This window comes from Mauremys reevesii, linkage group 9 (assembly GCF_016161935.1).
Source record: "Mauremys reevesii isolate NIE-2019 linkage group 9, ASM1616193v1, whole genome shotgun sequence".
Classification (NCBI taxonomy): Eukaryota; Metazoa; Chordata; order Testudines; family Geoemydidae; genus Mauremys; species Mauremys reevesii.
Genome location: NC_052631.1, coordinates 11,224,776 through 11,237,100, shown reverse-complemented (window position 1 = coordinate 11,237,100; position 12,325 = coordinate 11,224,776). Strand labels below are relative to the sequence as shown.

General features: G+C 45.1%; 1 protein-coding gene across 7 annotated transcripts in view; it reads left to right on the top strand.

Moving 5' to 3' along the window:
• KCNMB2 (potassium calcium-activated channel subfamily M regulatory beta subunit 2) overlaps positions 1–12,325 on the top strand; it is a 239,990-nt gene that overhangs the window by 211,967 nt on the left and 15,698 nt on the right. For 6 of the 7 annotated variants that reach the window (XM_039487056.1, XM_039487055.1, XM_039487058.1 and 3 more), the window contains exon 3: positions 11,582–11,752. In XM_039487056.1, coding sequence (XP_039342990.1) covers positions 11,582–11,752 — 171 coding nt within the window. The remainder of the gene's footprint in view (positions 1–11,581; positions 11,753–12,325) is intronic. The other variant, XM_039487053.1, reaches the window with a different exon arrangement.

The following is a 12,325-nucleotide window of genomic DNA, read 5'->3' as shown; positions in this document are numbered from 1 at the left end:
CCAGCTACCCACCCACCAGCGGTGAGTGGGGGGGATCCAGTGGCTATGATGGGGGTGGGTGTGCAAGGCTGGTGGCGGGGCAAAGCTGGTCACTCCCTCTGCTGGTCCATCAGCACAGCCCTCGCTGTGTGCCGGCTCTTGGCCAGCAGGACCCTGCCCCCCATCCCGTTTCTGGACGGCACTGGCTGTGCACTGTGAGCTGCGGTGGCTGGTGACTGCAGGCAGGCGCCAGGTGTCAGCCAGTTACGTGTCGCATAGGGTGCACACCCATCAGCCCTTTACGTGCTCCCCCTCTCGCTATCTTCTCCCTGCTTTGCCCCTTCACACACACCTCAGCCCCACAGTTCCTCCATATCCCTCTCCCACAGTGGGGCATGTCCGGCTCCCAGCGCTGTGCAGAGAACCAGCCCCTGGTTGGAGTGCTCAGCTCACCAACAGCTTGGCTGGCAGGTTCCTTCGTAGAATCATAGACTATTAGGGTTGGAAGAGACCTCAGGAGCTCATCTAGTCCAATCTCCTGCTCAAATCAGGACCAACGCCAGCTAAATCATCCCAGCCAGGGCTTTGTCAAGCTGGACCTTAAAAACCTCTAAGGATGGGCCGGCGCCCTGGGAAAGCCCAAGATCCTCTGGTCCAGGGAACCGGCCTGGAGGAGCCAAGCCCTGCATGTGCCAAAGCCCCGCACAGCACTAGCACGGTGAAGCATCTCTGCCCCTCAGCTAAGCTCTAGAGTGGTGGGGGGGGGAAGCGATTTCCAGCCTGGTCATGCCCCGAACCTGCAGGCTCCACAGCAGCCCCTGGGGCAGGGACTTAGCACCCTGTTCTCCCACCCACTCTGGTTCCTTCTCCCAGGGAGCACGGGGCTGCTCCGTCCTCTAGGCACCCTCCCCTGCTGAGCCACCTCTCTGGCTGAGTTTGCTAAAGCCTCTGCAATCAGGTTCCCTGGGCCCTGGTGGACAATGCATCCTTAGGGCTTAACCCCTTCTGTAGCCAGGGGACAGAAGGCAGCTGGGTTATGTCAGTGGCCAGCAGCAGCCTGGAGGTGTTATCTGCCTTGCGACATGGTGTGGGCAGGAAGGGACAAGCTGCTTCCAACTGTGGGGAGGTGGGGCAAGGGGGAGAGAGAGATGAGCTGTGCAAAGACATGGGCCAGGTCAGTCACCCCCGTGTGTGAGAGAGGTGTACGGGAGAGTGTGTGTGTGTCACCTCTCCCCGTGTGAACCCTAAGCCTTAAAGATAAGAAAGTAAATGAAAAGAATCCCACTATGCAGTATTTCTTTTTCACAGGGGCTCAGTCAACTTGATGTTAATTTGAATGTTTGTACTGCATAGTTCTGATTGATTGTCATTGAACTCTCTTGAATACGAGTAATTTTACCAGGTGCCGTGTATTTAGCATAGGGAAATATGTTCACCCTATCAATGGGAATTTTGCCATTGGCTTCAGTGGGAGCAGTTAATGGCCTTCTGTGATCAGCTTCTGCCATTACACATAGGACAGTACCCTTCCTATCTCTCGTTGCACTGGCAACACTGTAATTACCATTGCTGCTTTTGACACAACTGATCTGGGTTAATTTCCCAGTCATCTCTGTACACCCATATCTAAGGTGCTGTTAGAGCCATGAAAGTAATAAATGATATTCTGTGAGAGTGAATGGGACGGAATAGAAATCCGAAATCAAAGCATCTCAACTATGGTCTCAGAAATACAAAAGGAGAGGAGTTAATGGAGTGCTAGCAGGAGGAACTCTATGCTTTGCAGTGATTTTAGTGCATACCAGGTCACCTGCAAAATCATCATCTCAAATAAGGAGTGAATTATAGAGAAACAACCCCCCAAAATGATCCCATCATAGAAATTTGTTTTTCAGGCATCATACAGGGAGATTATGGGATGGAGCAATAAGATGCTCGCATAACAAAACCCCACAACCACAGACTTTTGAGGGGGCATATCTTCAAAAATAAGCACCTAACACTCTGATCCTGCAAACATTTTTATGCACCTGAGCAACTTTACACAGGAGTAGGCTACTCTCATGTAAAGTTACTCACAGGTATAAGTATTTGAAGGCTAAAGGCCTGAAACGGCATATAATGCATGCTCATTTAGATGTTGTTGTTCTTTTCAAATGTCACCCTTTGAATTTTGGGAGCCCTAAAGAAGGCTGTTTAAGCCCTCGCTCATTTCTCAATTGTCTTCTATTATTTTTAGCCCAAGTTCCTTTGCTTGGCAAACCTGAGGAATGTCTTTTGGGGGGGGGTTATGTGACCTTGTTTGGCCTGATCTAAAGCCCATTGAATTCAATGGGAGCCATTCTGTAGACTTCAGTGGGCTTTGGATTAGGCCCCCAGATGAGTTTGCTTGTGTTGCTGAGCATTTAGCACCGGGAACCTTGCTGGTGTTATGGAGGTTTGGATTGACCTCTACATTCAAGGATTTCAGGTACTAAAGACGCCTGGCATGAGGTAATTTGAATGATATCTGCATAACAACTGTGATGTCAGAGAACTGAATCGGGATTCAAAGTCATTTGGAATAATACAAGCACGTGTGTATTCCCATCTGACATCTGCATGACCATGCTGTCAGATTAGGAAGTCTCAGAATTAACTGTCAGAGGGGTAGCCATGTTAGTCTGGATCTGTAAAAGCAGCAAAGAATCCTGTGGCACCTTATAGACTAACAGACGTATTGGAGCATGAGCTTTCGTGGGTGAATACCCACTTCGTCGGATGCATGTCATTCATCCCTCTAGAACACCATGCTATTCCTTTTTAAAAGGTATAATATGAACCCCTCTCTAATGTATGTGACAAATTCAGCATATGCACAGGAGCACTGATACGACCACACCCTCAAGTCAGAAGACCAGACCCCTCAGACTTTAGTGTGTAGAAGGGTGCATTTGGCAGGTCCCCTCCTATCCAGGGGCAGCTCCAGGCACCAGCACGCCAAGCGCATGCTTGGGGCGGCAAGCCACTGGGGGCGCTCTGCCGGTCGCCGCGAGGGCGGCAGGCAGGCTGCCTTCGGTGGCTTGCCTGCGGAGAGTCCGCTGGTCCCGCGGCTTCGGCGGACCCTCTGCAGGCAAGCCGCCAAAGGCAGCCTGCCTGCTGTGCTTGGCGGGCCAAAATGCCTAGAGCCGCCCCTGCTCCTATCACTGAGGCTCGTGCTAAGAGGATGTAGTGTCCTTTGTGATGGAGAAAGAACAGTTCTTGACTGTAATGAATATAAATAGGATTCTTTATTCAAGCCACTAGATTCCGACAGACCCTGAAGATCTCCTTGTCTCTCTAGTTCCCAGACTGCCAAAACATAGCCTGTGCTGCCTAGTTTCATTGCATAGGGTCTCCCTAAGCTCTTGCCTGGACTCAGATATCATATAAGGAACTGCTAATTACACTGCAGAGATATTGGGAATTGAGAGGAAGAGATTCCCTCTGCTCTACCCCCATCCTACACAACACAGCCATGTGTAATTTTCCTCTCGTAGCAGTCACATCAGAGTGTGCAGTCATCCGAGCTGCATCAGATGAGAGCCATTTGACAGGAGAACCTGGGGATTTATCAAGGGGAAATGGCAACTCAGAAACAGTAGGAGGAGCAAAGACCTTTTGTCCACCTGGGCTCATTTACACTAAGTTCTTTTGTACACAAGGAGAGAGAGGACCTGGGAGAACCTATGCTCTCATCTCTAGGACTTTAAAAAAAACAATTAGACATATGGGGAGTTATCACATGAGCTCAGTTATTAGAGTGAATCATCAAGATGTACTGGCCGGGATGCATTGATCGATCTGTGACTCCATTTATACACACCACAGTAGTGAGTTCATTGTGTCCATGCAGCAACAGGACAGCGCTGGCCTTACCATGAGGCGAACTGAGGTGGACGCCTCAGGTGCCAGACTGTGGGGGGATGCCACTAGGACCCAGAGTGTAGAAAATTGTGCCTGCTGATGGTGCATATGTAGTCTCTCTGCTCTAGATGCACAGAGATGGTGGAGTGCTGTGCTGGAGGAAGGAGGGCACAAGAGACATAACAGGCAGGCAGGAGAAAAGGTGAGAGGGAATAACAGAAAGCAGCAGGAGCTGCAGGGAGAGAGAGGAAGAGGAGCCTCTTATGTACCTCTCTAGCACCCCCAGGAGCCTGGACTGATTAACACCAGCTTCTCAGGGAGCTTCCTGTTTCCTGTTGCTTCCCTGAACCCACTTGAGAAGAACAGGCAGTCAACTGAAGTAGTAGGAGCCAGTTAGGCCCTTAAGACACTTCCCTCACTCAGGCCCTGCAACCAGCCTGCTTATTTGTCCCCTTCAATTGAGTGTTGAGAGCCACTCTAGCTGGCACAGAACAGCAGTCATGAGTGAAAGATGAAAACGCCCCTCTGGGGCAGCATTCAGAAAAAGAAAGAAAGCAAAGGAAGCTTTTCTATCTAAGCAGGAAGGAGCTCTCCTGAGTTACATAGACACAAATGTTCATGGTGAGCCTTCCGGCCCCAGTGAGGGTGTGAGTGGTGAGGAGATGCCTGATCTTCCAGTTAGTCAGAGTGCAGGTGACCTGGCAGCTACTGCAGCATCCATATCTCCATCTCAAAAGGATGTAACCATACACATTCCTGAAGAAAAGTGTAGATCAGAGAAGAGTGTAGTGGAGGCGCAAGAAACAGCTGCTGCTGAGTTTAGTTCCTTAAGTCTAGATGATCCAGGACTGTGGACCCACTTGAGCAGTAGCCTGAGGGACTTCCTTGTAGTGCATGGGCCACAGCAAGTGAAAAATTTCATGTTCCCCAAAGACAATGAATATAAAAGTTTCCATCCGACACATTACTGGTGTGACATCCCCAATGGTGACAAAGTGGAGAGGCCATGGCTTATGTACTCAAAAACCCAGAATGCTGCATACTGTGTTTGTTGCAAACTCTTCCAGTCTAATGTTCCAGCCACATTGGGTTCTAGAGGAACAAAGGACTGGAAAAATCTGGCTAGAAATCTGGCATGCCATGAGAAGGCAGCAAATCACCAGAGAGCATTCCATAGGTTGAAAGAGCTTGAGATGAGACTAAGGTTAAAGGCCACCATAGATGATCAGCATCAAGAGAAGATTGCATCAGAGTCTCTTTACTGGCAAAATGTTCTGAAAAGGTTCATTGCCATTGTGAGAATGCTTGCTACCCAAAATCTAGCACTGCGTGGCACTTCAGATCAGCTGTCTGTGCCAAGCAATGGAAACGTCCTTAAAATGGTGGAGCTGATGGCTGAGTTTGATGCTGTACTCCAGGAGCATCTAAGAAGAGTCACCACCTAAGAAATGTACACACACCACTTAGGGTGACCAGAGAGCAAATTTGAAATATCGGGACAGGGAGTGGGGGTAATAGGAGCCTATATAAGAAAAAGACCCCAAAATTGGGACTGTCCTTATAAAATCAGGACATCTGGTCACCCTAACACCACTAGCTTGGAAAAAACAATTCAAAATGAGATCATACAGTTAGTGGCAACAAAACTCAAACAGACGATTGTGGCAAATCTGAAGTCAGCAAGATATTACTCTGTTATTCTGGATTGCAGCCATACGGAACAAATGACTTTAATGGTGCGTTTTGTAAAAACAACAGAACCTAGTGAAAATGTCCCGCAATGGTGACTGTCAGAGAGCATTTTCTAGAATGTATTGACATTGATGATACTACAGGAGCTGGTATGACAAATGTGCTTCTTAAAAAGTTGGAAGATACGGGAATTGCGATATCTGACATGAGAGGTCAGGGCTACAATAATGGTGCCAACATGAGAGGAAAGAACAGAGGAGTGCAGACATGGATCCAAGAATTAAACCCTCGAGCTTTTTTTGTCCCATGCAGTTCTCATTCATTAAACTTGGTGGTCAGTGATGCAGCATCAGCTTCTAGTGAGGCTGCTGAATTTTTTCATGTAACTCAAAGCATCTATATATTTTTCTCTGCATCAACTCATTGATGGCAAATTTTGAAGCAACATAGAATCATAGACTTTAAGTTCAGAAGGGACCATTGTGATCATCTAGTCTGACCTCCTGCACAATGCAGGCCACAGAATCTCACCCACCCACTCCTGTATCAAACCTGTGTCTGAGCCTTTGATGTCCTCAAATCATGGTTTAAAGATTTCAAGATGCAGAGAATCTTCCAGCAAGTGACCTGTGCCCCACGCTGCAGAGGAAGGTGAAAAACCCTCAGGGCCTCTGCCAATCTGCTCTGGAGGAAAATTCCTTCCCAATCCCAAATATGGCAATCAGCTAAACCCTGAGCATGTGGGCAAGACTCATGAGTCAGACACCCAGGAAAGAATTCTCTGTAGTGACTCGGATCCCACCCCATCTAACATCCCATCACAGACCATTGGGCATATTTACCTGCTAATAATCAAAGATCAATTAATTGCCAAAATTAGGCTATCCCATTGTACCATCCCCTCCATAAACTTATCAAGTTTAGTCTTGAAGCCAGATATGTCTTTTGCCCCCACTACTCCCCTTGGAAGGCTGTTCCAGAACTTCACTCCTCTGATGGTTAGAAACCTTCGTCTAATTTCAAGTCTAAACTTCCTGATGGCCAGTTGATATCCATTTGTTCTTGTGTCCACATTGGTACTGAGCTTAAATAATTCCTCTCCCTCCCTGGTATTTATTCCTCTGATATATTTGTAGTGAGCAATCATATCTCCCCTCAGCCTTCTTTTGGTTAGGCTAAACAAGCCAAGCTCTTTGAGTCTCCTTTCATAAGATAGGTTTTCCATTCCTCGGATCATCCTAGTAGCCCTTCTCTGTACCTGTTCCAGTTTGAATTCATCCTTCTTAAACATGGGAGACCAGAACTTTACACAGTATTCCAGATGAGGTCTCACCAGTGCCTTGTATAACGGTACTAACAACTCCTTATCTCTACTGGAAATACCTCGCCTAATGCATCCCAAGACCGAATTAGCTTTTTTCACGGCCATATCACATTGGCGGCTCATAGTCATCCTGTGATCAACCAATACTCCGAGGTCCTTCTCCTCCTTTGTTACTTCCAACAGATGCGTCCCCAGCTTATAACAATAATTCTTGTTATTAATCCCTAAATCCATGACCTTGCACTTTTCACTATTAAATTTCATCCTATTACTATTACTCCAGTTTACATCTGGGAACATCCTCTCTGACACTGAAACCACTGAGTGCCACACGATGGGAAAGTCAAGTGGAGGCGATAAAGCCTATCAAACACCAAGTTGGGAAGACAGATGATGCCATAGATGTCATTATGGAGGATAATGCTATGACAAGAACCGTTCGTGGGAGAACAGTGACAGAGGGAAATGGAATCACCAGAAACATATATAACTTCAAATTTCTGTGTGGCTTAGTGTTGTGGCATGACATACTGTTTGAAATAAATGTTGTAAGCAAGAGACTCCAAGGTGTTGACCTTGATATATCTGGAGCAATGGAACAACTGGATAAAGCAAAGTCATACCTACAGTCTTACCGGTCAGATGAAGGATTTCAAAACGTTCTGAAGAGCGCACAGATGTTGACAGAGGAACTTCACACTGAAGCTATTTTCCCACCCATTCAAGAATACAAGAGTCACTGAAGAAGAAGACATTTTGATTACAAAGCACGGGATAATCTCATAAGAGACCCCAAACAACAATTCAAAGTTGAATTCTTTAACCAGGTGCTAGACTGTGCAATACAGTCAGTTGAAGAACATTTCATGCAGCTCAAGAAACACAGCAGTATATTTGGGATGTTGTATGATATTCCAAAACTCCTCACTATATCTGAAGAAGACCTGCACCAGCCATGCAGGGCACTAGAGACAGTATTGACACATGATGACATGCGCGATATTGATGCAAATGATTTAGGTGATGAACTGAAAGCCCTTTCAAGATACATTTCAGCAGGATCAACTCCAAAGGCTGTTCTGGAATATATGTGCACAAATAAGATGACCATCCTCTTTACAAATGCTTTTGTTGCTGCACATACTTCTAACACTTCCTGTAACAGTTGCCAGAGGAGAACACAGCTTCTCCAAGCTGAATTTTATAAAAACACATCTACGCTCCACAATGACACAGGAGAGGCTGGTTGGCCTTGCAACCGTCTCAATAGAGCATGAGCTGGCCCAGACTGTGGACCTTCAGAAAGCAGTTCAAATCTTTGCAACCAAGAAGGCACGGAAAGCACCACTTTGATTACTCAAACAGATAAAAATGCCAGTGTTTACTGTGCAGAGAAGAAAAGTTACATTTGCTGTTCAGGCGTTTGAAAGTTAAGTGTTGTTAAAAAATTTTGAACAAGGCACTTTAAGTTCTTAGTTCTCCTTTATTGGAGTAGGTAGGAGAGCAGTACCATGAGAGGAGTAGAACAGGAAGAAGGCAGAATTGAGACCTTTCAAAGTTTTGGCCCAAGCGAGGGGGCATGGGGGCATCATTTGAGCTCTCCGCCTCAGGTGCCAAAATGTTGTGGGCCGGCCCTGCAACAGGAACAGAAATCAACTACCTAAGAATAGCTCTCTATCAGTGTAGTGAGAGCAGCTCCTCCACTGTGCTAATAGGTCACATCTGACAAATCCCACACAGCAGAGAGGCACATATTACACACATGCCCAAACCAGTCCATCACAAAGCCACATACTACAGAGTGGATTTTAGTAGGATTGTCCACTGTGTTGACCTGAAGGACAGTTTCCCCATAAAATAACTTTGCTACTCCGGCTGAAATGAGGGAGTGGTGCTTCTGCTGGAGGCAGGACATGCTGCTTATGGGTTAGATTGTGATTTGGACTACACACCTACACAGGGGAGTCAGATGGGGGTAAGATCTCCCATTACCCCACTGCGCAGGCTACCCAGGCATCAAGTGAGGGTTCACAGATGTAAACAGGTGCTACATACCATCTGACTGCTTCCACTGCAAAAGGTGGGCAGGGAATGTAGGGAGTGCACAGAGTTGTGGCTCCACCCCCTCCTACTGTTTCTGGTTGGTGCAGGGAGAGCATCAGAATTTTCTGCTGGTATCGACCAGCAGCAAGTTCCCCCACTAACCCCCTGGAGCAAGGGGGAAGTAGGGGAGGAATTGTGACTTAGTGTTGTATCTCCTGGAGGTGCTGTGTGAAATGGGGCATCTGACACACCACCACAGTCTCAGATCCGTGCCTCAAGTTACCCAGACTCACTTACAGCAGCAGTTCAGGGGATGAAGACATCACATAAAATGCATCAAATTCCATCTTTTTTAGGGCTTTTCATCAGCAACGGCAACAGAAAAATAGTTGTCAATGCTCCTGGCATGACCTCATCAGCAGATGTTTATTCTCTGTGGCCCTGGGGTCTTGAAAACATAACTGGAAGACTTTCCCCACACACTGCTCAGTTTTCCAGTCACCTTGTAGGTAGATTGTTTCTACAACATACCTTATAGGCCATCTTTTTACCTTTCATTGCACACTTCTTGGCTACAGGCCACATGGGAAACATTTGTAACTATTTTCAATTAGCTGTTTGTTTTTAAATCGTCCATTTAAATCACTTTTATGTTCTGGTGACATTACAGACTGATTGCACTGTGTCTGGTTTACGTCTGCAGACTGACATAAGTCATGCTGTGTGATTGGCTAATGTTCTGGAACTGTATGACTATGGGTACCTTATTGCCTGCTTTCATTTGGAAGCAATGCATATCTTAATAGCAGCTATCAGAGTTAAATACATTTTGATAAATAATAAAAGGAGTGTAACATTTGACTATTATTTTACATCAGTTCTTTGAAGGCAACAGCATCCAATAAAATCACAAAAGATTCCCCACAACACCACAGAAAATCTCAATAGGCTGAATTACTGTTTAGTTTCCAATGAAGGAAATAGTAGCAAGTCTTTAAAGAACCAGGTTTTATAGAGAAACCCTGGAAATCTAAGGAAGTAAATTAGAAGTAAACTCATAAACTTGGGAAAGAAAATTGTTATCTGGAGAAGGTAATGACTGGAAACGCCCTCCCCAAAAATAGTTGGTATGTCAGTAGTAATAGAAGAAACTTGAGAGATGGGGTGAAATCCTAGCCCTGTTTAAGTCAATGGCAAAACACCCATTGATCTCAGTGGAATCAGAATTTCACCCGTTGTATTTTAGGTATGTTGAAATGTTTGAGAGTTTCTAGCAAGATCTGGGCAAAACTTTTGCTACAAAACACCAAACCGCATGCGCCTTTTCTGGTTTTGGTTCTCACTATAAACTCAAACTCAGTTTAGATTCATCAAAAGTATTGCAAAGGTTTGGGAATCTGTGGTCAAAATTATTGTCCTGTTTCTAGTGGACGTGGGGGTCCCATTTATGATTTTTCCATCAAAACCATTCTTTTTTAAATGACTGCAGTATTATCCCTATATAACGCTGTTGGAAATTGCTGTGTTTGATCTATTAATGTAGATTACATGCTACTGGGTTTTTTTAATAAGAACAAGTGAAACTTGATAGTTTCAGCTTAGATGAGTTGCGGGTTTGTTAGAGCCCAAAATAATGCTCATTCTGATACTGCTCACCTGCCATTTTGCAGACAGTAGAAGACGAACTACTTCCGGGTGGTACTACTCTGGCCATTTTATGGTGATGCCAGGGCTCAAAGGTATGCGGCTTACATGCATCGGGTGCTGCCGATGGAAGATTCAAAAGAATCTGAACAAAAAACACAGAAGCTTATGATCAGCTTCAGGTCTGTAAGTACATTTTAAACCCACAAAGTTTGAGTGTGTTTAAAATGTACTCAAGTACATCCCTCCCCTGTCACTGTGTCCCTGTGACCTTTGAATCATCAAAGGCCTGGAGATGAAAGGACATAGGAAGTGAAAAGGACTCTCTCAGCTGGAGGGGAGAATAGTTTGTATTTTTCTTAACTACAGGGGGAAAGTAGCTTTGGTGGATAATTTTCAGATAGGGTATTAATTGTAATGCATAAGATGTATTCCCATGAGTTACATTTTAGAAATAGAAAATAAAGGCATGATCCAAAGACCATAGAAGTCAGTGGAAAGACTTCCATTGTCGTCCATGTGCTTTGAATCAGACTCCTCTACTAATCCATAGGCAAATGAGAAAGAATGTGTTATGAGGTCCCCTCAGACATTTTGGGTGGATATTGTCTTCTGGCCTGGCTACTATAATGAACTTAGGCCTGAAGAAAACACCCAGCAAAATGCTTAATAATGTTCAGGGAATGGGGCAAGAGTTGGAGATAATAGGTCAAAATTCAACTGTGGAGTAACTCCATTGGAGTCGATGATACATCAGAGATGGATTTACTGAGCTGGCCCAAGTGTCTAAATGTTTATATTTGCAATACAAGGATTTTACCTTTTCAGGAATGACTGTAAAATATTTTGGAAGTGAATTAATTCCCTGCCAGGTCAGAATGAATCCACTGAAAAGGACATCTGAGGAACCCTTCTCTCCCATGAGATGGAAGTGGTGGTGGAACTACCCACCCTTTAGAGGGTTCACTGATTAAATATGAACTTCACATAAGAATGTATTATTTTCAACCTCAGAAATATTTACCAAAAAATCAGGGATCACGATCTACTGGACAAAAGGAAAACAGTCACAGCTCTGAAAGCAGGAGAAGATCGGGCCATACTCCTAGGACTGACTATGATGGTGTGCTCCATTATGATGTACTTCCTCCTGGGAATTACGCTGCTGCGGTCATACATGCAGAGGTACATTTATTATGGTTACACTGTTCCTGGAATGTCCAGCTCAGCTGATTTCATTTCCCTCCCTGCTTTGAACTTTTAATGATTTCTCTTCTCCTCATGCTGCCCTTTGATCAGGATGGCCTGATTCTCCTCTAACTTACACCAATATAAATCAGGAATAACTCCACTGCAGACAAGTGAGTTGTACTGGTAAGCAAGAGCAGAATCAGAGCTACGGTATCTGACAAAACACAGATCACCAGTTTTAGATTTGTCACTGTTTAATTAGAGTGGGAGGAGAATGAACAGTTTTGGATTCTGAAAACACCTTCTCCCTCACAATATAGATTTTGTGTAATATCTTTAACAGCTGGTCTGTGGCCTCCTGGAGTCCATAAACTATGGAGTGGCTATCGCTGTAAAACAGAGCCCCAGTCTAATTCAGCAGGGAGCAGCAGTAATATTCAGTGGCCCAGAGAAACAATACCCTTTCAAATGAAAAATGGAAGTTTAATTTGGAAAAAGGATCATGCTATTTTATAGCATTTAGTTCTCATGTAAGCTAATTCCTTCATTTTAACAAGTGAAATCCTG